We start from the raw sequence: 27,993 nt of genomic DNA, 5'->3' as shown, positions 1-27,993 counted from the left end.
AGCATATAACACATAACGCATAGCATTGCAGCACATAGCAATAAAACATAACATATAACATAACATAGCATAGCATAACCTTACAGCATAGCATATTATAACATAGCCTATAGCATAACATAGCATAGCATAACATATAACATAGCATAACATATAGCATAGCATAACATATAGCATAAAATAACATATAACATAGCATAACATAACACATAGCATATAACACGTAGCAACAAAACATAACATATAGCATAAAATAACATAACATATACCATATAACATAGCGTAACATAACACATAGCATATAACACGTAGCAACAAAACATAACATATAGCATAGCATAACACAGCATAGCATAGCATAGCATAACATATAACATAAAATAAGATATAAAATAACATATACCATATAACATAGTATAACATAACATAACACATAGCATATAACATAAGATATAGCACATAGCATATAACATAACATATACCATATGACATAGCATAACATAACACATTGCATATAACATAAGATATAAGCATATAACACGTAGCAGCATAGCATAACATATAGCATAAAATAACTTATAACATAACATATACAATATAACATAGCATAACATAACACATAGCATATAACATAAGATATACCATATAATACATAGCATATAACATAACATATACCATATAACATACAGTAGCATAACATAACAAATTGCATATAACATAAGATATAGCATATAACACGTAGCAACAAGACATAACATATAGCATCGCCGCACATAGCAATAAAACATAACATATAGCATAACATAGCATAACATATAACATAACATAACATAACATAACATAACATAACATAACATAACATATAGCATCGCAGCACATAGCAATAAAACATAACATTTAGCATAGCATAACATAACATAACAAACAGCATAACATAACATGTAGCATCGCAGCACATAGCAATAAAACATAACATATAGCATAACATATAACATAGCATATAGCATAACACAGCATAGCATAACTTATAACATAACATAGCATAGCATAACATATAACATAACATAACATATAGCATCGCATCGCAGCACATAGCAATAAAACAAAATATTTAGCTTAGCATAACATATAACATAACATAGCATAGCATAGCATAACAAATAGCATAACATAACACATAGTATCGCATCACAGCACATAGCAATAAAACATAACATATAGCATAGCATAACAGCACATAACACAGCATATAACACATAACATAACATGGTATCCAACCAATTGTAATGATATTTACTCTAATATATTTACTAAACCCAAATTAAAATGTTTGGTAAAGGATTATGAAAACATCAGGTATCTACACATTAAACAGCCTGTATTAATTTTTAAAAGTCCACCTGTTTTCATCAGATCCAGTCACTCCTGAAGCGTCCCCGTCAGGTGAGGAGGGTCTGTGTCTCTACTCTGGAGTGCAGAAACATCGTACCGTGTCTCAGGGTGATGGCTTGAGCTCCATGCTTCAGGATCAGCTCTCTCTGGACAGCCTGACCACATCTCCTTCCTCTAGTAGTTTAGACACCTGCAGCAGTCACAAGCTCTTCAAATCCTTCAGCAAGTCCAGCAGCAGTGCGGGTCTTGAAGCAGCATCAGGACCGGGCGGAGCGGCTTCAGGACCGGATGCTGGAAGCGTATCCTCATTCTCCGAGGTAGACGGGGAGGTCGAGCCCAGGATGTCTCGCTCTGTGACGGATGGGGAGATGAGACGAGCGCTAAGCTCCTCAAACTATCATGGAGTGAGTGTCTTCAATATCACATGAAACCAGGGTGGGAAATAAACACCTGCTGCCCATTGAAGAGGGTCATTCAAACAAACTTGTCTACTAACTAAATACCAACTGTTCATCTTTGTGTTACAGAGGACCTGTAGCTTTGGAGGATTTGATCTTACAAATCGACCCGTGTACATGAGCAACAACAGCTGTGACTTTTCAGTATGGACATTGTTTATATCCTTACTGTTCGCATTTATATTGAAACATTCACAAACTACTTTGAGGATCAAACTGTCTTTCTATATCCTCTCATCTTTCTCCTACAGAATGACCACAGAGACATTAGCATGAGAGACACATCCCGATCTCCCACACCATCCCGGATCTCTCTGGGAAAGAAAGTGAAGTCTGTTAAAGAGACCATGAGGAAACGCATATCCAAGAAATACTCGTCTCCATCTGATCAGGTAACTGTGATGAGGAATTATTATTTATTAACACAAACACTGAAGGCGCTGTTTTGACTTCAAGGGCTCTATCTTACACCCGGCGCAATGCAGCGCAATGCGCGACGCAAGTGTCTTTCGCTAGTTTCCACCCTAATTTTCACGTTTAGCGCCGCGTTGTTTAAATAGCAAATGTATTTGCGCCCCCTTTGCGCCCATGGGCGTTCTGGTCTGAAAAACGAGGTGTGTTCAGGCGCATTGTTGGCGCGTTGCTATTTTGAGGCAACTAAAATAGACTACGCCATTGACCAACAAAAACCTGGTCTAAAGTCTAAAGTCAATGGCGCAATATGTTTTATGTTATTTAAAGAGCGCATTAGTAATATGCGCCTATAAACGGGAGGACAACGCGGGTTTGCTTATCACAAAGTACATAAATGCGCAGCAGCACAAAAATGCTTTTAAATATAAAAAAGACTAAAGGATTGAATTTAAGAGATTATTATTGAGTCTCTTGGACATATTTATAAATGAGGACTGATTATGAGACGTTAGAAGGCGCAAAGAGCTGCTTTACCTGCAGCCTGATAAATAAATGCTTTGCTTTAAACAAATGCGTCTGTTTTTAAATGTTTTCTTTTTAATGCTACCTCACGGATTTATTGTATATGATGTACATGTGGATATGGCGAGATGAGAAACATTTGTAAGTAATGCTTAAAAAAACTCTTTGCTAAAAAAAACGCTGTCCAAAGTGCTGAAACGTGAGGAGAGCCGTTTGTAATTTCTTTATCTCCTGTTTGTTACAAATAAAGTATTTTTAGAGTACAAACCTTATCTTACATACTTGTAAATTATTTTTTGATGATATTGGATAGCCATACATTTAAAGCAATTGCAAGCCTGCTTTTTACTTCCATGACTAAAAGAAAACGGGTTTTAAAGGTTTTAATAAAAAAATAACAATTTCAATATAAGGGAAAAACAACACAATTAACATTAATCTTAAAGTGGGGATCTTCTTCCTCCGCTTAGTTTTTCAGTTTACAAAGTCCGTCATCTAAATAGGGATTAGACATAGCGCCAGCGCAACTTGCTTTTAAAGGGAATGAGAGCTGTGACTCTCATTGGTTTACTGCACGTTACGCCCAAAATACTCCCATTACAATAGGACCTAGCCTTTTCGACCATGCGCTCGGCGCAAAAACGATTTTTCCCGTCGTTAAATTAGCAAAAGTGGATTCGGACACGCCCATTTAGACGTTGCGCTGTGCGCTTTAGACAATGCGCTTAGATCGTTAAAATAGGGCCCCAAGTGATAAAATGTCATTTTTGTCCAAGCGGAATGCAGATTGGCCTTGGAATGCCAGAGACTCCTCAAAATATTCAACACTGTTTCAATTCATGTCAAATACTGTAAACAATTCCACATAGGAAAAAAGATAAAAGTTACATAGTTTTACTGCTACTATACTGAGAAGTTCAATACTCAAAGTTTTGGTTCATATCACTAAGCTTAAAGTGATACTCCAGCCAAATATCAAAATTCAGGTTTCCCTTCGTTCTTCAAATTCAAGGACCTTTTAAGGACTTTCCAGGTCCAATACCCTCAAATTCAAGAACTAAATGATGGGGACACATTTCAAGTGAGAGTAAGGTTACATCGTGTTACCTTTTAAGATACATTGTTACAGTTCCCTTTTGAGGGAACTCGCGCTGTGTCACTGTGGTGACACTTTAGGGACGCCTCCAGGGGTAAGTGTGTCTGAATGTGTATATCAAATTCAACCAATGGTGAGGCTTAACGACAAAGACAGGGTGACACGGGAGCCAGGAAGTATATCGTTATCTGAAATATTGCCAAAGATGGCGTTACAGGGATGCAGGAAGTATGGCATTGGCAAGGGAGACACAGCGTCTTATTCCCTTCTCAGGGAACAACAATTTCATTCGTAACCCGAGACGTTTTCATGTGTCAAACACAACTATGCAAAAAAGCATTTTGGTATGAATCAACATTCGCATACAGAAGATATAAGCAATTAAAGCGAACAGTTTAGCACGTGTGCTTAAAAAGTCTATAGTTTTTATGATATTATCCTACACTACACAGGAAATAATATGGATTTTTTTCCAGAAATCTTCTTGCATAAAATAGATTCAAGCATTTTCAATGACCTGCATCTATGGATGTAGATTTTCAAAAACTTCCCAGGGCCTTAAATTTTCCCTACAAATTCACGAACTTTCAAGGATTTCAAGGACCCGTGGGAAACCTGAAAATTACCTAATTTTTTACTCGCCCTCAAGCAATCTGAGATACACATGTCCATCATCTTTCAGATGAAAATCCAGATCTAGATGTTTTTCCACGCTTATATTGGGATAAAACAGGGATCAGGGACAACTTCTGACTTTGAAGCCCAAAAAAGTGCATTTATACTTCACAGAAGTAATCCACATGGCATCAAGGGGTTAATAAAGGTCTTTTGCAGGTAATTTATGCAATAGTGTAAGAAAAATATCCATATTTTAAACTTTATAAACTATAATAACTAGCTTCTGGTAACGACACTATCCTGGACTCCTGAATACCTTTATTAACCCCTTGGGGCCGTGTGGATTAACTTTTGTGAAGCATGTATTCACTTTTTGGGGTTTAAAGTCAGAAGTTGTTCCCTGATCCCTGTTTTATCCCATTATAAGCCTGGAAAAACATCTAGATCTGGATTTTTATCTGAAAGATGATGGACATGTGTATCTCAGATTGCTTGAGGGTGAGTAAACCATGAGGTATATTTCAGGGTTCCCGGAGGTCCTTGAAATCCTTGACAGTTCGTGAATTTGTAGGGGAAAATTCAAGGCCCTGGGAAGTTATTGAAAATATACATAGATACAGGTCATTGATGGTGCTTGAATCTATTTTATGCAAGAAGTTTTCTGGAAAAAAATCCATATTATTCCCTGTGTAGTGTAGGATAATATCATAAAAACTATAGACTTTTTAATGTTGATTCATACAAAAATGCTTTTTTGCATAGTTCTGTTTGACACATAAAAACGTCTCGGGTTATGTATGTAACTGTTGTTCCCTGAGAAGGGAACGAGACGCTGCGTCTCCTTTGCCATACTTCCTGCATCCCTGTAACGCCGTCTTTGGCAATATTTCAGATAGCGATATACTTCCTGGCTCCTGTGTCACCCTGTCTTTGTCGTGAAGCCTCACCATTGGTTGAATTTGATATACACATTCAGACGCACTTACCCCTGGAGGGCGTCCCCAAAGTGTCACCGCAGTGACGCAGCGTGAGTTCCCTCGAAAGGGAAATGTAACAATGTATATTAAAAGGTAACACGATGTTTTATCACATTATAAGCTTGAAAAAAGCAAGGACATTTACTAAAATAACTTTAAATGTGTTTGGCTGAAAGATGATGGACATATGAGTAAATCATGGGGTAATTTTGATATTTGGCTGGAGCATCCCTTAAAATACTATATACATAGTCATAGCGATTCTGGCTTTAGCAAACATCACTGATCCAAAAAAAATTTTTTCATTTGTAATTATGGACAGCTTCATATGATTTGGTTTATTTGAATTTGGCGCCTCCTATTGGCGCCTCCGTTGAACAGTACTGTATGTTTTTCATCTCTGTTAACCAGTCGAGCCCCAGCAGAGCTTCCAGTAGCCCCCAGTGTTCCCATACGAACACAGACTCGATGGAGAAACCCAAACTCAAAGCTGGAGGATCAGTGGAGAGTCTGAGGAGCTCATTGAGTGGACAGAGCTCTATGAGTAAGTGTGTGTTTGTGGGTAACCACAAGTGGGCAAAATTTCCTTTCTGGGATGTTCCCCTATGTTGGTAATAGAGAATATACGGCATATGTCTGTTTTTGCAGGTGGACAGACAGTGAGCACCACAGATTCTTCTACCAGTAACAGAGAGAGTGTCAAATCAGAGGACGGTGAGGAAGACGAATTGCCGTACAGAGGACCGTTCTGCGGTCGAGCTCTCGTACACACAGACTTCACACCCAGCCCGTACGACACAGACTCCCTCAAACTCAAGGTTCGAGGGTTGATTTCTTATGAAACGAATAGTTTTCATAGTCGGTGTCTCTGGATTTATACTGTAGTTTGTTTACTGTTACAGAGAGGAGATATGATCGACATCATCAGCAAGCCGCCCATGGGCACATGGATGGGGCTCCTAAATAATAAAGTGGGAACCTTTAAGTTCATCTACGTAGAAGTGCTGAACGATGAAGAAGAGAAACCCAAACGCAGTGTGAAGAAGAGGAGAAAAAGCAGACCTGCCAAACCCACATCTGTAGAGGAACTCCTGGAGCGCATTAACCTAAAAGTAAAAGCAGCGTTTAATAACACCCAAAACACATAGAAATACATGTAGAAATACAGAAATAAATAAATGCAGGAATAAATAAATGTAGAAATACAGAAATAAATAAATACATAAATGCAGAGATAAATAAGTAATTAATTAAATGCAGAAATAAATAAATGTAGAAATACATAAATAAATAAATGCAGGAATAAATAAATGTAGAAATACAGAAATAAAAAAAGAAAAAATACATAAATGCAGAAATAAATAAGTAATTTATTAAATGCAGAAATAAATAAATGTAGAAATACAGAAATAAATAAATGCAGGAATAAATAAATGTAGAAATACAGAAATAAATAAATGAATAAATAAATACATAAATGCAGAAATAAATAAGTAATTTATTAAATGCAGAAATAAAAAAATGTAGAAATACAGAAATAGATAAATGCAGAAATAAATAAATGTAGAAATACAGAAATGAATAAATTAATGAATGCAGAAATAAATAATTAATTAAATGGAGAAATAATTGCAGACATAAATATTTTGTTTTGTCAAAAGTATGTATTTCTACGTGTATTTATGTATTTCTACATTAATTTATTTTTTACATTTATGCATTTTCTGCTTTTTAAGCATAACTGGTTCTCGCTTGTCTCATGACAAAACACAAATATGAAAACATGTAGCAAGAACCAGTGTGAAGTTATCGGTGTGAATTTACAACACTGATCTGTATGTTTCCATGGATAGGGTCCAGGATGTATTGATCATAATGTAAGCTCAAAATATGAATAATTGTGTCCCACAAACGTATTGTTTGGCTTCAGAAGACGTTTATTAACCCACAGGAGTCATTTTTAATTACTTTAATGATGGATGGATGTGGTTTTAGGAGCATGTTGACCCTTATATAAGAAAATAACATGATGACATTTGAATATATATATAAAAGTTTTTTTAACTGAGGAAAGCAAGGTACATACTTCTGAGATGGACTGAGGATGAGTGAATTCATATCTGGATGAACGTTCCTAAATGTTCTTTTGTCTGGCAGGAGCACATGCCCACGTTCCTGTTCAATGGCTATGAGGATCTGGACACATTTAAACTTCTGGAGGAAGAAGATCTGGATGAACTGAACATCACAGACCCGCAGCACAGAGCGGTTTTGATGACCGCTGTTGAGCTTCTGCAGGAGTGTGATAGTAAGAGCAAACATACACACATCTAATATAAAGTTTGGAAACACTTTTACTCCTTCTTGATTTATTTTTAATACAAATGTATCTATAGGATTTATCTAGAGTGTAGTCACCCTTTGTCTAGAATTTGCAAAATCATACTCATGGCATTGTAGATGTTTTTTATCCTGAGATGCATTTAAAACATCATTGAAGCAGTTCAGATCTTTTTTGAGTTCTTATTTGCTGCTTTTTCTTCAATATTCAGTCTAGGTAATCCATTTCAAAATTAATTTTTAAATCAAAATTTAAAAATTACACAATTAATTACTTATTGTGTATTATGTTGTGCTATCTGTCGTTTTTCTATGCTTTTACTGCTTCTATTAATGTAAAGCTGCTTTGAAACAATTGAGTATTGTGAAAAGCGCTATATAAATAAAATTGAATTGAATTGAATTGAATTTTCTAATGATAGAAATCAATATGTTTGGCACAAGCATATTCATGTCTATAAAGTAATTTAAAAAATGCAAAGGGGACATATCATGAAAATCATGAGACTTTTTCCATGTTTAAGTGCTATAATTGGATCCCTGGTGCTTCTATCAACATAGAAAATATGAAAAATATCAACCCAGTAACTTAATTTTGGTAAACCATTCTCTGCAAGCATGTGGAAATAATAGGTCATTGATATGTGGCTCCCTTTGTGATGTCAGAAGGGGATAATACCACCCTTTAATCTGCACTATCCAATCACGGCACTGCCATTTAGTGCAGAGATCAGCTCATTTGCAATTAAAAGGACACATTTTTGCTCATACCTACAAAGTGGAAATTTTAACACGCTATAATAAATTATCTAGATGATATTTTGAGCTAAAACTTCACGTACGTACCATGGGACACCAAAGATTTATTTGACATCTTTAAAAAAAAATTGTGAAATGTCCCCTTTAAGGAATGCATACATCTCCAGATTAAAAGATTTTTAAGATTATTGTAAACATTACAGTCAGGTGTTTCCAAACTTTTGTCAGTACTGTACCACAAAACCAGTAATGGGGTAATTTTTAATTGAGATGTATGGTTTGTTAGGATTGGACAATATTTGGCCGAGATACAACTATTTGAATATCTGGAATCTGACGGTGCAAAAAATGTATCGCCTTTAAAGTTGTCCATATGAAGTCATTAGCAACACATATTATTATTAATAAATAAATGTTTGTTATATTTACAGTAGGAAATTTAATACATTTTATGATTTATGATTCCCTAATGATTTTTTGGTTTGAAAAAAAAGTAAATGTATAGACCGTTTAAGCAGTAACAACATAAACAAGCGGCTGCCGTGGTCCGCATGTAACTTCCGGTAAACTCTGCTAAGAATAAATAACAACAAAGTTCTTTAAACGTAGTTTATTGATATAACAAGCAAAAAACAACACATAGATTACCTAGAAAACCAAAACATTTGTTATTTTCGACGAGGCATTTGTTCAAGAGATCAGTTTAGCAACTAGTCAGACCATTAAAAAAGGAACTAAAGTTCGGATCCAGACGAGTATCGCATCAGCGCACGTGCGTCCGATGAAAACATCTATATGTTAGACTTATGAAATGTATTGTAGGATTTTGCTACAAATAAACATGTGCGACTTATGACTGGTTTTGTGTGGTCCAGGGTCACAAATGCTTTAGTGTCTTGTTGATAATAGCTTTGAACTCAAATTATGAACCTTTTAATAGGGACCAGAATATGATTCAATGGTCATTGTCAAATCATAACACATTGCACATTAATTGGTCTGGCTGATTAATTGGTCAATTTTTAATAATCAATTCTTTTGATCGTTTAAAGGTAACAGTGACCCCGAGTGTGATGGATCATCCGGTGATTCTCAGGAGAAGCTTCTGTCAGAGAGTCACGTCCCATCGGTCGACTCGCCTCGAGACTCAGGGTGTTACGAAAGCAATGAGAACTTGGAGAACGGTAATGACAGCCTCCCTCGTCCGTGACTCTCCGACCCTCTTCTTCCTCATCTCTGTGGCCTGCTGTTTCTTCATCTCTGCATGCGTCAGAATCTATTCAGACAAACCAGGATGACTTCACTTTGCTCTTACTGTTTTCTGCTTTCACTTTTCTTCTCTCATCTGCCGTCAGTTTTTCATCATTCAGTGGACCAGAGCATCTCTCGCTTGTGTCGTGACTTTCACTTCGGTTCATTTCCATTGAAAACAGACAGTGTTGCGTGATGGTTTTTTTGGGCTGAATTCGTGTTGAACCAAATGAGACTTGTTAGGGATGCTTTTAGTAAATGTGTATGTTGTTAAAAAAACATAACACCAGTCATAACATTCTCTTGTGAATGTTCATAGCCCTCATGAAAATGTGATTATTTTCTGCTTGTGCTTGCGAAGCGTCGCTGGTTGTGTGTGAATATTTTATAATATAATGTTGCACAAAACCTTTGGATGTGCCTAAAAATCATTTGTAATATGCAATCGTATGAGACTAAAGTGGATATATTTTCAACAATGATAAATCTGTTCTGTAGGAAAAGACAAGAGATGCAATCATATCTGTAAATGGATGAAAATATCTTTTTAGACGTTAAAATATCTCTTATATAAAGTATGCAAAGGTCAATCTCATGAATAAGTAACACTTCACTCCCCGCTCAAAAAAAAATAAATAATTTTACATCAAGTAAATAAAGCCTTTTTAAGACTACTCGGATTAATTATTTTCCCATCATTCTCACAGCTGTCTTTTTTTGCATAACAAATTTTGACAAATGTGCTTTTATCCTATCCCAGCTTTATCTTAATATTACAATGACTTAATAATCTTACAATAGGCAGCATGTACTTTGTGTAAAATGGAGTGAGATAAGACACCTTCACAAATGTATCTGCAACTGTGGCAAAGAAAAGCTCTTCTCTGATTGGTCAAATGAGTGTCACATGACCAGCTCTGTTTGTGATTCAGTAAAGGAAGATTTCAATCAGTCAATACAGAAACTAAAGAATAAAGGGATCTACGATCTTTTCTCTGATCTGTCTGCTCATTTTTTTCTTCTCTTGTTTCTTTATTTCCATCCAGAATATTCTGTTCATCCTCCTTGCATGTTGCACAAATAAATCTATTATTAATTATTCTTGTACATCTTTCTTACGTGATCTTTCTAGGCAAAGGCAAAAAGACGTCTCATTTAAGCAGGTCCTCATCTGGCTTTGAATCCAGTCACCTTCCCTCCCCTGAGTATCCCACCCCACCCCTCTGCCATTCCAGCAGATCCACGGCAATAACCAGACCGGCTGCGCAGTCGCTCCTGCATCCGCAGCAAAAAGAAGTGACAGAAAGAAGTCACCGTTTACTTGATGCAAGACCCCGTAGTCGCAGTTGCGATTCCATAGATAGGCGGTCTAGTCAACCGGAGCGTTGGAGATGTTGCTTCTCCGTAGAGGAACTTAATTTGCAACAAAGTCCTGAAAGTAAGCAGCCGTACAACTCCGAGGATCTCAGGCCCACCTCACATTTGGTGTTAGACAATATGGAGGAGAGTCCGAATCGAGGGAGTTTTCAAGAGAACCCCGTAACACCTGTAGACTCCAAAGAGCTCGAGTATGAAGTTCAGTCATCATCCACCTCTGAAACACTGAAGTCAATGGATGTGGTGTATGATGAGGTGCCTGTAGATGTTGCACACGATTTTCCACAACGCATGAAACCACCTGTTCCTCCAAAACCATTCCGGTCACCATTATTAAGCAGGGAGACTTTCATCGACTCTACAAGCACATCTAAGCCAGAGATGTCAACCTTCAGACTTGATGTTTCACAGACAAAGTCACTCAAGCTTGCAAAGAAAGTTCAGGATGAGAAACTGGCCAGCATGGAAACTTTGGTAGAGGAGAAGTTGTCCACAGAAGGCATTGATCTCACGCAAGAACCGTATTCTGATAAGGTATCTGTTTTATTTACTTGAGCTTTGCAGACATGATCTTGTACTTGGGTTTGGATTTCATATTTGGGTCAGTGACAAAAACAGTTTGGCAAGATAGGAAATTCAAAAAAACTTGTTATAAAAGCATGCAGGAGGCCTATTTCTACCAAGCCCCTAAGGTGACATTGGAGTAAGAAAAATCTAAAGTTTAGTTTCATGTGCTCATGTGAACCTTCATGTGCAGAATTTTTTTTAAAGTTCGCATGCACACGTGAAACTTTCAATAGTTTCATGTGCGGTGCGATAGTTTCACGTGCGATAGTTTCACATGCGATAGTTTCACATGCGCATGCGATAGTTTCGCGTGCGCGTGCGATAGTTTCGCGTGCGCGTGCGATAGTTTCGCGTGCGCGTGCGATAGTTTCGCGTGCGCGTGCGATAGTTGTGCGATAGTTTCGCGTGCGCGTGCGATAGTTTCGCGTGCGCGTGCGATAGTTTCGCGTGCGATAGTTTCCTGTGCGGTAGCTTCACGTGCGCATGCGATAGTTTCACATGCAATAGTTTCACGTGCGCATGCGATAGTTTCACGTGCGCATGCGATAGTTTCACGTGCGCATGCGATAGTTTCACGTGCGCATGCGATAGTTTCACGTGCGCATGCGATAGTTTCACGTGCGCATGCGATAGTTTCACGTGTGATAGTTTCACGTGCGCGTGCGATAGTTTCACGTGCGATAGTTTCCTGTGCGATAGTTTCACGTGCCCATGCGATAGTTTCATGTGCGATAGTTTCCTGTGCGATAGTTTCACGTGCGCATGCGATAGTTTCACGTACGCATGCGATAGTTTCATGTGCGATAGTTTCACGTGCGCGTGCGATAGTTTCACGTGCACACGCGAAACTAAACTCCATCTCCCCTTAGGGGCTCAGTATATTTCAATGCACATAGTGTATTTATGTTGATTTTATGCAATACAATTAAATTTGCACCATTTTTATGAAAGTTAAGACTGAATGGAACTGAAAATGTCAAATGGTGTAACCACCAATTGTGCCAAAGAATGAGAAATATTAAATATTTTATCCACCGTGATGGCATGTAAGCGTAATCATATTTTTTTAATATCATTTTATTATTTATTTCTAAATGAAAAATTGTATGCGTTTTTGTAATATTTGTCTGGACATATACTGAAAATAGCTCCGTTTTCTAAATAATCTTTTGACAAATTATGTAAAAATGTAGGTAAAAAAATCATGTTTCACTAAACTAGATGATTACATTTTATTTCACATTTTTTATGAATATATTTATATTTTAATTCAAAAAAATACTAGTAGTTACACCAATTGACACAGACCGTTTACACCACATTGACATTTTTGCAATTATCTGTTCTTTCAAAATGAAATAAAACCAGAAATTTTATGCAAGAATGAATGCAAGTAATCTGCAATTTATTTTAAAATTTTAACCCTTTTACATTTAATCAAATCATATGGACACAAAATAATTAACACCTTTATTTATATATAAAAAACAAGATAAGATTAGTTTGCATGAAGGCAAATGTACTTTTTTGTTACTAATATTTCATCTTGAGCCAGTAACACTAAACTTTAAATGAATATTTGATTGATTTCTGTTTTTTGTCTTTCAGTTCGGCCGTTATGGAGTTCCTTTCTTTTTGATACAGAGGTACTCTGAAGATTTCGATAAACCTTTGGGTGACATTGCAATCCTGATCGATCGAACAAGAGTTCAACAACTTCTAAAGCAGCATCGCATAGCTGTGAGTTCTTCATATGATGAAGATTTATATTGAGTGTTTGTTATATGTTTCTGTGACTTATCTTTACTTTTATTCCATATCACAGATCCCTTTAAGAAGTTTGTCAGAAATATGTGTCATTCCCTGAACACGTCTGGACAACAGATGATAGAACTGCGAGACAACGAGACACATTTTGCTTGACAAGTAACTGGTGAACTGCAGTGCGATGAACATGAAGGAATTAACAGATGCCAGACTGTTATGAAAGTAATATTATTTCACATACACATCCAGGGGACTTTAAATGTGGCAAGCAAGACTTATTCTAGAATAATCTCTGCACAAACACTTAGTATTCAGTACTGTAGTGTATCGACAGCACTGTGGGAAGATTGATAAAGAGAAACTTTATCATTTGTGTAATTTGATAAGTGAGTTTTGATCTGTAATGATTTGAATTCTTAACGGTTTGAATTTTTGGAAACCTTTTGAAGTGTAAATATTTACTAGTGTCTCTCAGTAAAATAAATGGATATTTGTTGTAGTTTGCCTTGGATTATTTTTTAACATAGGTTCTACTGGCAGATGATTAAGTCCCTCATGTGTTATAAATCTTTATAGAAGTCAAAAAGCTGATTTAATTTCAATTTTCCCATTTTTTAGGAGTCCAAACTGATTTAAAAAAATATTTATTTTATGTTGTACTATAGGACATATTTAATGATATCGCTTGTAACATTTTCCAATGTGTATTTTAGTTATGGGATGAAGAAGGTTGATGCAGGTTATGTGAATAAACTGTGAAAGCTTGTAAATGATTTTTCACACACATGCATTTTCCACTTTAATAAAGTCCATTTCTTATTTTATCAACAGTCCAAGCTTTTTTTACTCCTTAACGATTATTATGTGATGCTTTTTAAGATCATAACTGTGTGAATACTTGGGTAAAAACTTCCATATACAGCAACATTATATGATGATAGGTAGATTATTTACAATATTAATCATAATGTTACAGTTTAGGTCAAGAAACTTTTATTTATGTTGAAAAAGGCAGTCGTCTATATATGTATCTTTAAGGAGAGATAATGCCTCTGCACAAGAGTTTATGCAGAACGGACTCATATTAGCGCGCGTTTGGAGAGGTTCAAGGACAGACTGTTACGCGCTATGCGCACATGAAGACGCAACGCATTTCATGCACCTTTGGGGACGATGTGAAGCTACTGGTCTGTGATTAAAGCCCACATGGGTTTCCACAGTTCTCTGTGGATTCCCTTCATGAAAATACGATGACCTTTAGGAATCCTCCGTCTCAGAAACACTTGACTGGTTTCGTACGGCTGAGGAACCGGAGAGGGAACCGCCTCGCCGTCATTCTGCTGCGGATAACGCGACGGGATTTCGGCGTCTTCCTCTTTCTATTCTGTCTGGGATCTGTGTTATATCAGCTCAGCGGAGGAGCACCACAAATACTCATCAATGTCAGATATTATCTCGGTAAGACTTTTTTGGCATTAAAAATTTAATTTTGAGAACACATTTGATCATTTGGGGGACTATCTGATATCAAAAGTTATCTTGATAGATTAAATGAACAAAATTATAATATTTAAGATACGTGTTATACGGTCTCCCCTATTACATACAAACTCGTGTTAATAAAATAAAATATTAATTAGAAGTAATAATGCAATGTAATGTTAATTAATAGAATTTGTTTTAAATGCACTAAAACATCATTTGTGTCAGTTCTGGTTCATAAAGAGATGTTTGTGTCCGAGTTTCCCCTCTGTGTTGAGTCTATAGGTTAGCAGTGTTGTTTTTGGCCTCACGAGACCCACTGGTGCATCACACAGGAGTCTACTGTATATAAACTGAATGATAAGAGGCCTTTCATTGTGCCAGATTCATCATTCATACACTACGCTATAAAATGTCACAAAGTATAAGATTGACAGCTGAGGTGAAGATGGAAAACAAATGCATAATTCCTCAGGTATATACAGTATATGAGCTGTCAATCATACATCTCACAGGCCAAGACTTTTTATGCAAACATTTGATTGTCTGATGATTTCTGGAGATGCAATGTCCTGTCAGTCTTTGCAGACAACTTTGAGCTTAGTTCTGTTTTCTATAAAAAAAAATTATTAAATATTATCTTGTATATAAAAAATTTTGATGAGACACAAACATCTGACATTCAATTTATACAGCAAAAAAATGATTTTCAAGAAAAACAAAATCGGTAACACTTTACAATAAGGTTCATTAGTTAACTATATTAATTAACATGAACTAATAATGAACTGCATTTTTGCAGTATTTATTAATCTTTGTTCATGTTAATTTTAACAATTATTAATACTTTATTAAAATCTTAATGTTAGTTAATGCACTGTGAACTAACATGAACAAACAAATAAAGCTTAATTTCTATTATTAACAAAGATTCATTAATACTGTAACAAATATATTGCCGTTTGTTCATGTTAGTATTACATTAACTAATGTTAACTAATTAACTTAATTGTAAAGTGTTACCAACAGATCGTCTCGGTTACATATGTAACCCTCGTTCCCTTAAGGAAGGGAACGGAGACGTCACGTCGTGACCGACGAATTGGGAATTGGGAACCGCTTCGCGGGTGACCTATCTGCTTCGAGAAACCTTTAAAACGCCAATGAACTTGGCATGCAGATAATTGCATCTGCCGGCGCCGCCCCGCCGCATAGGTATTTAATGAGCGGCAGGTGCAGTTATCAAATCAGCTATTTTTTGCTGAGAAAGCTGGACAGAGGAAAAGGGTCCGGCCGATATCAGCAGTGGAACAGCAAACTGTGGCGACGGGACGTGACGTCTCCGTTCCCTTCCTTCAGGGAACGAGGGTTACATATGTAACCGAGACGTTCCCTTTCAGTCGGTCACTACGACGTCACGTCGTGACCGACGAATTGGGAATCCCTACCAAAGCGCCACTGAAGCTGACCCTTCCAGTGCCTGCGTAAACCCTCCGACTCTCCTCTTTAAGGGAACGGAAATGGGGTTGAAGCAGAGGCCGGTCACTACTTGTTCCTTAACCCACGATAGTGACTAGGCGAACTGGGAAGCGAACTCGTCAGGCGGGACTAAGATCGCTGCGGAAGAAAAACCCTCTAGGGGTCTACCACTAAGGTGACGGATAAAAAGACACGAGGTCTATAAAAATACACTCTCTTAGCAACACTAGAGAGGCGCGGAACGAACTCCGCTAAGGGAAACGTGGTAAATCATAAACTTTCCACGGAAATACTCACAAAGAAACCACTAGGGGGCGCAATGTGGGCGCTAGCCTCACCCAGATAGTCAAGAATACATCCAGTGAGAGGCTGGCAGCCGATGCTCCGCAACATCGACCGCCAAGCGGTGGAAAAAGACAAAAAACATTTTTTGTAACGTTTTTGCCTTAATGGCCTTCCATACTGGTGCGATTTCTGCGCAGCCAAAAAGAAAGGCTCCAAACCGACACAGGAGCCGTTCCTCGATGTTCTCACTGATCTGACGAGAGAACTCGAGAGGATACCGGCTCAACACGAACACTGTAGAATCTAGTGAACGTATTAGGTGTCGCCCAGCCAGCAGCTCTACAAATATCTGAAAGCGAGGAACCACGAGCCAAAGCCCAAGATGAAGCCACGCTTCTGGTTGAATGGGCTCTCAAACCAAAAGGGGAGGGAATGCCCTGTTTCTCATAAGCCAGGGCGATTGTGTCTACAATCCAGTGAGACATCCTCTGTTTAGTGACAGCTCTCCCTTTCTGCTGACCACCGTAACAGACAAAGAGCTGCTCTGAGGTCCGAAAGCTTTGAGTGCGATTCACATACACACGTAGTGCACGTACAGGACATAACAAAGCCATAGCTGGGTCTGCCTCTTCCAAAGGCAGAGCTTGTAAGTTCACCATTCATTCATTCATTCATTCATTCAGGCCCTTTGCGTCGAGAACGACGATTGGTGAGGCGCTTCAGTCTTCTACTGTTGAGGAAGTCTAAATACTGCAGGTGAGATCTTGAGGCACCAGATCTTATAGAGGAGTGCCACAATACTCGGTCAGCGGCAAGGTTTTCCCAGTTATCACTTGATAGACCGAACGACCGAAGGTCACGCTTCAGGACATCCTTAAAACGGAGCTTCGGGCGCCCGACTGGGCGGGGGGCATCAGCAATTTCTCCATACAGGATTGCTTTTGGTAACCGGTTTTCATCCATCCGGTAGATGTGGCCAGCCCAACGTAAGCGGCGTGTGCGCAGCAAAGTGTAGAGGTCTGTGCACTTGGTTGTAGAAAGGATAGCCGAGTTTGGAACGTGATCCTTCCAGGTTATGCCAATAATTGAGCGCAGGCAACGAAAGTGGAAAGTGTTCAGACGATGTTCGTGTCTGCGGTAGGTGGCCCACGTTTCACTGCCGTACAAGAGAGTGCTGAGTATACAGGCCTCGTAAACTTGAATTTTTAGGCGGAGAGACAGGGAGTTGTTCTTCCATACTCTCTCGCTGAGCCTGCCGAGACTTGATCCCTAAAGGGAGTGGTGGGAACTTTAGGCACGTAGCCCGGCCGGGGTCTCAGTTTAACGCTGGATTCAGCCGGCCCGAACTGAAGGCACGAATCGTTGACCGAAAATGCATGAAGATCCCCTATCCTCTTAATAGAAGCCAGTGCGAGGAGCATCAAAGTTTTCATAGTGAGAAACTTGACACTCACCGTCTGCAGAGGCTCGAACGGGCAGTCCCTGAGAGCGTTCAGCACCATGGACAGGTCCCAAGGAGGAATAGAGGGAGGACGCGAAGGATTGAGCCTCCGTGCACCTCTTAAAAACCTAATGACCAGATCGTGCTGACCCACAGATCTACCGTCTATGGGTGCGTGATGCGCGGATATTGCCGCGATATCTACTTTAATAGTAGATGGTGACAGCCTCTTCTCCAAGCGGTGCTGGAGATATGAAAGCACAATACTGATCGGGCATTCTCGGGGGTCCTCTCGTTGAGAAGTACACCAAACAACAAACAGGTTCCATTTCAGCGTATACGCCTGTCTCGTAGACGGCGCTCGCGCTGCAGCGATGGTGTTAGATACCGCCGGGGGTAAATCACCTACAACCTCCGCGCCCCGTCCAGAGACCACACATGGAGGTTCCACAGATCGGGACGGGGGTGCCATAATGTGCCCCCTTCTTGAGACAGAAGGTCCCTCCTCAGGGGAATCCTCCAGGGAGGGGCTGTCGCGAGGAGAGTGAGCTCTGGAAACCAAGTCCTGGTGGCCCAATATGGAGCAACTAAAAGAATTTTCTCCTCGTCCTCCCTGACTTTGCACAATGTCTGTGCAATGAGGCGCACTGGGGGAAATGCGTATTTGCGAAGACCTCTCGGCCAGCTGTGCGCCAATGCATCCACGCCGAGTGATCCCTCGTTCAGTGAATAAAATAGGCGACAGTGGGTTGTTTCTGGAGATGCAAACAGATCTATCTGCGCTCTGCCGAAACGTCTCCAAATCAGCTGGACCGATTGAGGGTGGAGTCGCCATTCGCCGGGGCGCGCTGCTCGGGAAAGCGCGTCTGCCGCTGCGTTGAGCGACCCCGGGATGTGAATGGCACGAAGAGACCTCAGATTCTTCTGACTCCAAAAGAGGAGATGGCGGGCGAGATGCGACATGTGACGAGAGCGCACTCCGCCTTGGCGATTGATATATGCAACAGTCGCAATGTTGTCTGTGCGAACTAATACATCTTTGCCTCTCAACTCGCTGCTGAAGCGGACGAGCGCAAGATATACAGCCACAGTTCTCGGCAATTTATGTGCCAATGCAGCTGGGGTGATGTCCATACTCCTGAAGCTGCAAGCTCGCCATACGTGGCTCCCCACCCCGTGTTGGAGGCATCTGTGCATACTATTGCATGTCTGGAGACCTGTCTCAGTGGCACCTGAGAAACGCTGGGTCTGACCACGGGGTGAAAGTGAGACGGCATTTCGGTGTGATCGTGACACGGTGAAAGCCGGTTAGCCACGCTCTCCTCGGGACTCGGTCGTGAAGCCAATGCTGAAGCGGTCTCATATGCAGCAAACCGAGCGGTGTTACAGCCGCGGCTGCAGCCATATGCCCCAGTAATTTCTGAAATTGTTTCAGAGGGACCGCAGTCTTGCCCGAAAACGTATTCAAGCAAGCCAGAATCGACTGAACGCGCGCCTCCGTGAGGCGTGCTGTAAGATTGACCGAATCCAATTCCATGCCGAGAAAAGAGATCTTCTGTGTCGGGCACAGTTTGCTCTTCTCTCGGTTGACCTGAAGACCGAGACGGGCGAGGTGTTTGAGCACCCGATCTAGATGAGTGCAAAGCATTTGACGCGACTGTGCTATAATGAGCCAATCGTCGAGATATGCCAAGATGCGAACACCGCTCTCTCTGAGAGGTTTTAAAGCGCCCTCTGCCACTTTTGTGAAGACGCGGGGAGAGAGAGAGAGCCCGAACGGTAAGACTTTGTACTGATATGCTTTTCCCTCGAACGCAAAGCGGAGAAACGGCCTGTGCCGGGGAAGGATTGAGACATGAAAGTACGCGTCCTTCAGGTCGATGGCTGCAAACCAATCCTGTGGGCGAATGCATTGAAATATGGTTTTCTGCGTAAGCATTTTGAACGGCATCTTGTGAGGTGGTCGATTCAGAACGCGCAGATCCAGGATCGGTCGCAACCCGCCGCTTTTCTTGGGTACAATAAAGTAAGGGCTGTAAAACCCTGACCTCATCTCGGCTGGAGGAACCGGCTGAATCGCGTCTTTCGCCAATAAGACAGCAATCTCTGCACGTAGTACGTGCGCATCGGCGGGTTTCACTATAGTGAAACGGATGCCTGTAAATTTGGGAGGTCGCCGGGTGAATTGTATCGCATAGCCAAGACGGATCGTGCGTAAAAGCCAGCGCGACGGACTGGGAAGTTGCTGCCAAGCTTCCAGATACCGGGCGAGGGGAATTAACGGCACAATCGTAGTACCCGCGGCGAGCGGAACGGCGGTGCTCGATGACGCGCTCTCTTGGGCTGCGTTGACATGTGTATTGTGAGAATGAGCACTCACCTGACTCCGCTGATGGATGGCTGCGCGGGGAAGACTCTGATGAAGATATCTCGGTGCGCTTAACACATCCGTTGGCGAGAGAGGAGGGGGAGAACGTAGGGTTATGAGCCCATCCGTCACACCCGACTGCCTCTGATGACCTGGAGGAGGAAGAGGAATTCGCTCTTTTTGTGGTTTTGTGGGTGCCGGCTGAAAAGCCGGCGGAACGGAAATTAAAGAAAACCAAAGATTCCCCACCCGGTCCTCCTCCGGGGGGGGGAGTGGTGCGTTCACCATCTCCCGAAGAGCGATCCCCTCCACCTCCAGGTCGCCCATCTCAGGGCCGCTTAGATTTATGCTTTCCACCAGGCTTAGCGGGCTGAGCGGGCGGGGCGGGCTGCTGACGGCCGGTTCCTCGCTTCCTAGGACGGCCCCGATGAGGAACGGAGGCGGCCGCCGCTGCAGGACGCCCTCGGCGAGGGGCAGACTGAGGTGCCGACGTCGACGGGGCAGGTGTTGGTTTCTTCCGACGCGGCATGATGTTGGCAAGAGCCTCAGACTGCTTCTGGGTGGCTGAGACCTGCTGTGCAAAGTCTTCTACTGCCTCGCCGAACAGGCCGGCCTGGGAGACCGGAGCATTCAAGAGCCGGGTTTTATCGGCATCTCTCATGTCCGCCAGGCACAGCCAGAGGTGGCGCTCCTGGACCACCAAAGTGGACATAGCACGACCGACGGCTTGCGCGGTGGTCTTGGTCGCACGTAGCGCCAGATCCGTAGCCGCACGCAGATCTTTAAAGACCGCCGAATCGTGACCACCCTCGTGCAGGTCCTTCAGAGCCTTAGCCTGATGAACCTGCAACAAAGCCATGGCATGTATGGCTGAAGCTGCCTCCCCACAAGCCCGGTACGCAGACTCCGTCAGGGCTGACGAATGTCTGCAGGCTTGTGAGGGAAGGGTAGGACGGTCCTTCCAGTAGGAAACGCCGGCAGGACACAACTGCATCGCTACCGAACGCTCCACTGTCGGGATACCGGCATACCCTTTAGCAGCCCCGCCATCGAGGGAGGTGAGGGGTGATGGCTGATACGGACGGTTCCGGGAGGAAAACGGGGTTTTCCACGTCCGAGTCAGCTCATCATGCACCTCGGGAAAGAAAGGCACCGGTGGGGAAGACTGTGAAGCCCGTGCAGCCCCAAAGTACCAATCATCTAGGCGGGACGGTACGGGAGGGGGAGGAGCTCTCCACTCCAAACCGACCGTCTCCGCAGCCCGAGCGAGCATAGCTGTCATCTCCGGGTCGAGATCAGGAACCGCAACCCTTCCCGAAGGAGGGAGAGGATCCGGATCAACGTCCGAAAATGACGGCCCCCCCTCCGATGTTACGACAGATATCGAATCCTCGGGAGGTCCGACAGAGGTAGAAAGCGACGCAGAACGCGCGCTCTCCGTCTCCATCGGAACCTCGGATGGTTGCGGATCCGGTGGCTGAGAGCCGCTGGACGAACCAGCTTGCCGATTCAGCACCGTAAGGCGGAGGTCGTCTCTCCGTAGCTTCACAGCCGCCTTCTTAGGGGTGATCAGCAACGGAGGGCGGCGTTCCCGGAGAAACGCCACACGACCCCGCAGATCCGCAAGAGTCAAACTCTCGCAAGCGGAGCATGTCCCTCCCACGAAAGCCGCCTCAGCGTGCTGGAGACCCAGATACGAGAGACAACGATCGTGTCCATCACGAGGACCCATATATTTGCCGCATCCAGGAGTCGAACACGGACGGAAAGATATCTTTAAAAAGACGCTTAACGCCCGTGAGCAGTGAACGGCTGTCTTTAAAAAGACGCAAGTTCAACTGCAGCTCTTTTAGGGAAATCACTCTTTCAGATGTGTAGTTGATGAAGCACACAGGGAGGAGAACGCACACACTCAACTAAAGAGAGTGAAAGCGATCACGAAGATCAAAAGGTGGTGGAAACACTATGCGAGCCCCGCTGTGGTGCCTTCGCCCAACCAACTAGCACGCAGAGATCTATTCCAGGTAAGAGAGATAAGCAGCTTCTCGTGAGCAGTTTAGTCTGCCAGCTTTCGAAGCTAAAAAGCTGATTTGATAACTGCACCTGCCGCTCATTAAATACCTATGCGGCGGGGCGGCGCCGGCAGATGCAATTATCTGCATGCCAAGTTCATTGGCGTTTTAAAGGTTTCTCGAAGCAGATAGGTCACCCGCGAAGCGGTTCCCAATTCCCAATTCGTCGGTCACGACGTGACGTCGTAGTGACCGACTGAAAGGGAACTTAGTATTTTTGTCTTGTTTTCAGTTAAAATATCTAAAAATTCCTTATTTAAGATGCTTTTTCTTGATGAGCAAAACGACCCAAGGAAAAAAATATTTTGTGCATAAAACAAGCAAAAAATCTTGATATTTTTTCTTAAACACCAAATTCAAGGAAAATTTGCTTACCGATTTTTTGCTTTTTTTATGCACAAAATATTTTTTTCTTGGGTCAAGAAAAAGCATCTTAAATTAGGAATTTTTCTTGAAAATAATTTTTTTGTATTATGTCTTGTTTTCAGAACAAATAGGCCATCTAAGAATTTGTGCTTAAAATAAGCAGAACAAAATGGGGTTAAATTTTTCTTGAATTAAGTGTTTAAGAACTTTTTTTTTGCAGTTTTTTGCTTGTTTTAGCAACAAATTCACTTAAGTTTTATGGGTTTTTTTGTCTTAAAACTAGACTTATTTTCTAAGGTAATTTTGCTCATCAAGAAAATGCATCTTAATTTAAGAATCTTTAGATACAAGACAAAAATGTAAGAAAGTCATTTTTTTGCAATGTACAAAATTCCTGGGATTGTTACAGAAAGCTATACTGTATGCTCTCGTGTAACCCAATAACAGAGTAAACCGTTCCACAGATACACAGAGATAAGAAGGTCAATAAGAAATGTCACTTTTTCTTGATGTTTTTTAGGAAGATTTGCTGATGGAAGTGATTCATTCCCACCCAGAGTAAGAATAAAGCTCACTTCAAAATTATTTGTCATTTAATCCTCACAATAAAAATCTAAAGATAAGCTTTTAATACTAATAATATTATGTATAATGTTATCTAGAGCAGGGGTTTTCAATCTTGTCCTAGGGGACCCACAGCCCTGCACATTTTGTATGTCTCCCTTGGCTGACACACCCAGTTCTGTTCATGGATCTCTCCCTTAATGAGCTGATGATCTGAATCAGGTGTGTTAGACAAGGCAGACACGCAAAACGTGCAGGGCAGTGGGTCCCCTAGGACAAGATTGAAAACCACTGATCTAGAGCGTAGTGTGAAGTGAATGATCATTGAATACTGCACATACTGTATTGTGTGTTGCAGGTTTTCCCGAGTCAGGTTGTGTACAACAGAGTTGGTAAGTGTGGAAGTCGCACAATGGTGTTGTTGTTGCGTCTCTTGGCGGACAAACATCAGTTCACGCTCATCTCCTCTGATATTCACAACAAGACCAGACTGAGCAAACGTGAGCAGGTGACCAATCCAACATTATTCTTCTAAAGCTAAACTTTCTCTCATCTTTATCCTGTCTTCAAATCAACTGTTGTCTTCTGTGACCAACCTTTCTTATTATGCAGGCAAATCTGGTTCAAAACATCAGCAGCACAGCTCCTCAGCCTTTTCTCTACACCCGACATGTGCATTTTCTGAATTTTAGCAGGTAAGCACAATTGAAATGTTTTAAAAAATATATGGAATGATAAACAGTCTAATGCCATTCCTCTCTTTGGAGTCAGGTTTGGAAAAGATGAGCCCGTCTACATCAACACTGAACTGACATAAATGTCCCAAAAAATCGGATCCCCTGTTGTTTAATAACAGCTCCCTGACTGTAATGTAGTAAAGTAAATAACACACATGCATCATTTTGTTGACTTTGCTTTTATTAATGACTGTATATTTATTTTTGGTTGAAGGACATTAGCACGTGCATCTTGGAAAACTACCCAGAATGCTCCAATCCCAGACTGTTTTACATTATCCCATTTTTCTGTGGGCAGCATCCTCAATGCAGGTGAATAGACACATGATGTTTATACATTATTGACCTGTCATATATATAATGAGGGCTCGAGTCACAAAAATATGAAACCTGTGTTGTTTAGTAGTAACTAAAACCATCTACAGTCACCTGTAGCCTGACATACTTATCTGTAGAATGAGTTTATCAAATGTCATGCCCAGTTTTTCTTTTCTCATCACAAACTGTTGTTGCCACATAAAACAAAAGCTCATCTGTAACTGGGTCATTCTTCAATTGGGTTGTCAAATGAGTGGCAGAAATTGTAAAAATCCTTGTTTGTTTTCTTTGAATAAAATGTATTATATTAAAATTAGTTGAATATGCTATATTAATTGAAGCTTAATAACATTTTTAATTTTAAATAATTTTAAAAAAAATGTCAAAAAACACTGGTGAATCATCCACTTATGTCTGTGGTGTCACCAATGTTTGAAGTGAAAAGACAGTAACCCCACAGACAAATGAGCCTAAATCCAGTCTTTTCTAAAATGGATCATGATGATTCCCAGATCGGGGACATTAAGGAAATATTAAGAAGCATGTATATATCAACATTTTGATTAAAATATGTAAAATCTACAAGTTAAAAACATAACACCACAGACACTAATAAAGTGTGACACATGAAATTGTTAGAAATGTAGCTAACTTTAAGAAAATGTATAAAAAAGATTGCCCTCACCATGCACCCCTCAGATCAACCAGCACCTGCATTGACCTTTACACACAGGAAGTAGTCCAAATAGATTTCCCCCTTTTCTTAAAGGGGCGACATCCATTGTTGTAACACCACAGACATGAATTTGGGGGACACTAAAACAATTGCATAAAACTGTAGATGTTAAATAAAATCTATATTCACAATACCTTGCAATTGTTTTAAAAATGTTAAATTGTTGCAATTATAAATAAATGCAGTGCCTCTGGCGGGAACATGCATATTTTGTTACAAATGCAATCTCAAACTCAATTAAACATGTATATTAAAACAAAAAATGTAATGTTAATAGTACAACTATTTATCCTACAACATTTGATCATTTATTGGTATTTAAAGTTTATTTCAACCGTTGTAAAGTAGAGGGACACCACAAATAAAGAATGACCCAACTCTGCATCTGAATTAAGTGTGTGTGCACCAGTTGTATAGTACTTAAGTATTTTTACTTTCTACATAAAAGTAAATTGTCAATTATTCGTATTTTATTATTGTTTTTCTTTGGAAAACAAACATTCCAAAACATATTATCATAATTTTTACTCTACTACATTACATAATTTCAAGTTTTTGGTTTATATTTAATATTTAAGTACATTAAACATCTAGTAATTTTTTGTACTTTTACTTAAGTAAAATTTTTTTTCGTACTTTTACTCAAGAAAGTAAAAGTACACAAATTTTATGTAATTAGGCATTAAATCAATTTTAATATGCAATATAAAATGAATACACAGTATGATTCTATGCTTTAGAATGTAGTGAACATTTTTTAGTAAAGAAAAGTAAAATTTTTTCCAAGACAAACACTCTGATAAAGCACAGATGCTTGGAAAATGTAACTAAAATACTTAAGTATTATACACCTCATGTGCTGTAGATTTGGCACTGGAAGACTTGACTTGTACTTCAGCTGGGACTTAAAAAGATTTTACATTTGTTACTTCTCCACAATATTTCAAACTCCAAATTACTGCTGAATACTGAAATGAAAATTAAATCATTACTAAAAGGAATCTCTGGTCAACTCCTCGTTCATTAAACTGACATTCCCTGTTGTCTGAAATGAATCAGAGAACTGAGCGAGTGGGCTTTGGAGACGGCTAAGCAGAACGTTCTGGAACATTATCTACTGGTGGGGCTCTTGGAGGAACTTGAGGATGTCCTGCTTCTGCTGGAGAGATTGCTTCCACATTTCTTTTCTGATGTCTTCAAAATCTACAGAAGTCCAGGTGATCTTTTTACTTGCACATTACATATTCAGATGTTAAAATGGGCACCCAGTCAGCAGACGACTCCGGGCCAGATCCACACCGGAGCTGACGAATCTGGTGCGGATCCGGCACGGATTCATCTGCTGGCTAACTAATAAAGAAACATAAGTATTCTGTGCAACCACTCAATTACTATAAGGTCATTAAACGTGCATGCTTAATTATTAAACTGGTACTGTTGTGTACCAGTAAAACTAGTATACTATTGTAGTACTGTATAATTGTATACAAGCACACAGCTTTTCTTGGAATTTTTTCCTGATCTTTTCGGTATTCATCAATTTAGCTTATTTGAGGTCTTTTTAACATTTTAATAACCATGTTAGCTAGTTAATTTGACATCTCTTGGTATAGTAACAGTTTATTGTTATGTGAGTTCATGACAGAATCTTCTTTTTAGATTACAGAAAATTGGGCAACCAGACGGTTACCGTCCATAAACAGACTCCTAATCTAAAGGCGCTGAAGGTGCTTTATCAGCGAATGGAATATGAGTACAAATTTTATAACTTTATTAAAGCTCAGTTTCACCTGACCAAGAGAAAAATCGGTCTGAGAACAAACCCACGATCCTCTAGACGTTCTTCTAGTGTACTTCAGAGGATGGAGCTACTAGAAAGACTGGAGGAGGAAGAAGAAATTTACTCCCCTGGGTGGAGCAACCCTGATACCCTGTCCTTAGATCAGAAATAATTTAAACATATTTTAAAGGTGCACTGTGTAACTTTTAGAAGTATCTCTTGACATAAATGCAAAATAATATACATAACTATGTTATAAGTGGTGTATAAAAACTTTACATTAATGTTTTTTATTACCGTTTGCACCATCATGTTTCTACAGTAGCCCTAAACAGACAAACTGATCTGATCTGTAGAGTGCATTTCGTTACTACATTGTCTCAGATGACATGTTTGTCCTGTGGCGGCTACCGTAGCTTCTCTATGCATTTTGAAAGGGAGGGGTGAGCTTTGGAGAGAGCGTTCTTTGCAATCTCACCACTAGATGCCGCTAAAATCTACACACAACACCTTTAATATAAAATTATCATGTGTATGTGTAAATGGTTTGTTAGATACTGTACATTGCAATAAACATGAAACCTAAAACACTAGAAATAACCTGTTTAGCATAAAACTGGACAAAGGTTAAGAAACCATTTCTAATGTCCATCTGTACAAACTAATAAAATGCACTGTATATTATAATCATCTTTTTACTAACTTTTTAGTTTATTAATTCTTTGAGCAATTCTGACTGTTAGACTTTATTTTGTGTAATATCCAGTAAAGTAAAGATTGTTTATGAATGTCTGATATAAATTAACATTTAGACTTTTGTATAAGAT

At 40.2% G+C, this 27,993-nt stretch overlaps 2 protein-coding genes across 7 annotated transcripts in view; both read left to right on the top strand.

Moving 5' to 3' along the window:
- The window catches only part of sash1b (SAM and SH3 domain containing 1b), a 92,746-nt gene extending 78,384 nt beyond the window's left edge, over positions 1–14,362 (top strand). For all 6 annotated transcript variants that reach the window (XM_055172024.2, XM_055172023.2, XM_055172027.2 and 3 more), the window contains 11 exons: positions 1,414–1,796; positions 1,920–1,994; positions 2,102–2,242; positions 5,889–6,021; positions 6,126–6,295; positions 6,380–6,589; positions 7,635–7,785; positions 9,629–9,760; positions 10,960–11,738; positions 13,380–13,511; positions 13,597–14,362. In XM_055172024.2, the coding sequence (XP_055027999.2) occupies positions 1,414–1,796; positions 1,920–1,994; positions 2,102–2,242; positions 5,889–6,021; positions 6,126–6,295; positions 6,380–6,589; positions 7,635–7,785; positions 9,629–9,760; positions 10,960–11,738; positions 13,380–13,511; positions 13,597–13,638 (2,348 nt within the window). In that variant the 3' untranslated portion in view covers positions 13,639–14,362. The remainder of the gene's footprint in view (positions 1–1,413; positions 1,797–1,919; positions 1,995–2,101; positions 2,243–5,888; positions 6,022–6,125; positions 6,296–6,379; positions 6,590–7,634; positions 7,786–9,628; positions 9,761–10,959; positions 11,739–13,379; positions 13,512–13,596) is intronic.
- A 119-nt stretch (positions 14,363–14,481) lies between these two features.
- LOC129417541 (uronyl 2-sulfotransferase) lies at positions 14,482–27,979 on the top strand. The gene is made up of 7 exons (XM_073869181.1): positions 14,482–14,996; positions 23,552–23,589; positions 23,954–24,103; positions 24,208–24,290; positions 24,537–24,644; positions 26,446–26,603; positions 27,046–27,979. Exons 1-7 carry the CDS (start codon positions 14,789–14,791, stop codon positions 27,336–27,338), a joined length of 1,038 nt encoding a protein of 345 aa, XP_073725282.1. The 5' UTR covers positions 14,482–14,788; the 3' UTR covers positions 27,339–27,979.
- The last annotated feature ends 14 nt before the right edge of the window (positions 27,980–27,993 follow it).

Source organism: Misgurnus anguillicaudatus, chromosome 7 (assembly GCF_027580225.2).
Source record: "Misgurnus anguillicaudatus chromosome 7, ASM2758022v2, whole genome shotgun sequence".
In the NCBI taxonomy this organism is placed as follows: domain Eukaryota; kingdom Metazoa; phylum Chordata; class Actinopteri; order Cypriniformes; family Cobitidae; genus Misgurnus; species Misgurnus anguillicaudatus.
This window is presented reverse-complemented; position numbering and strand designations above follow the sequence as displayed.

Coding starts and splice junctions, on each gene's coding strand:
- LOC129417541 (XM_073869181.1), top strand. CDS start 14,789: ATGACCTTTAGGAATCCTCCGTCTCAGAAACACTTGACTGGTTTCGTA. Junction 24,291..24,536: donor CATTTTCTGAATTTTAGCAG/GTAAGCACAATT, acceptor GTATATTTATTT/TTGGTTGAAGGACATTAGCA. Junction 26,604..27,045: donor CAAAATCTACAGAAGTCCAG/GTGATCTTTTTA, acceptor TCTTCTTTTTAG/ATTACAGAAAATTGGGCAAC.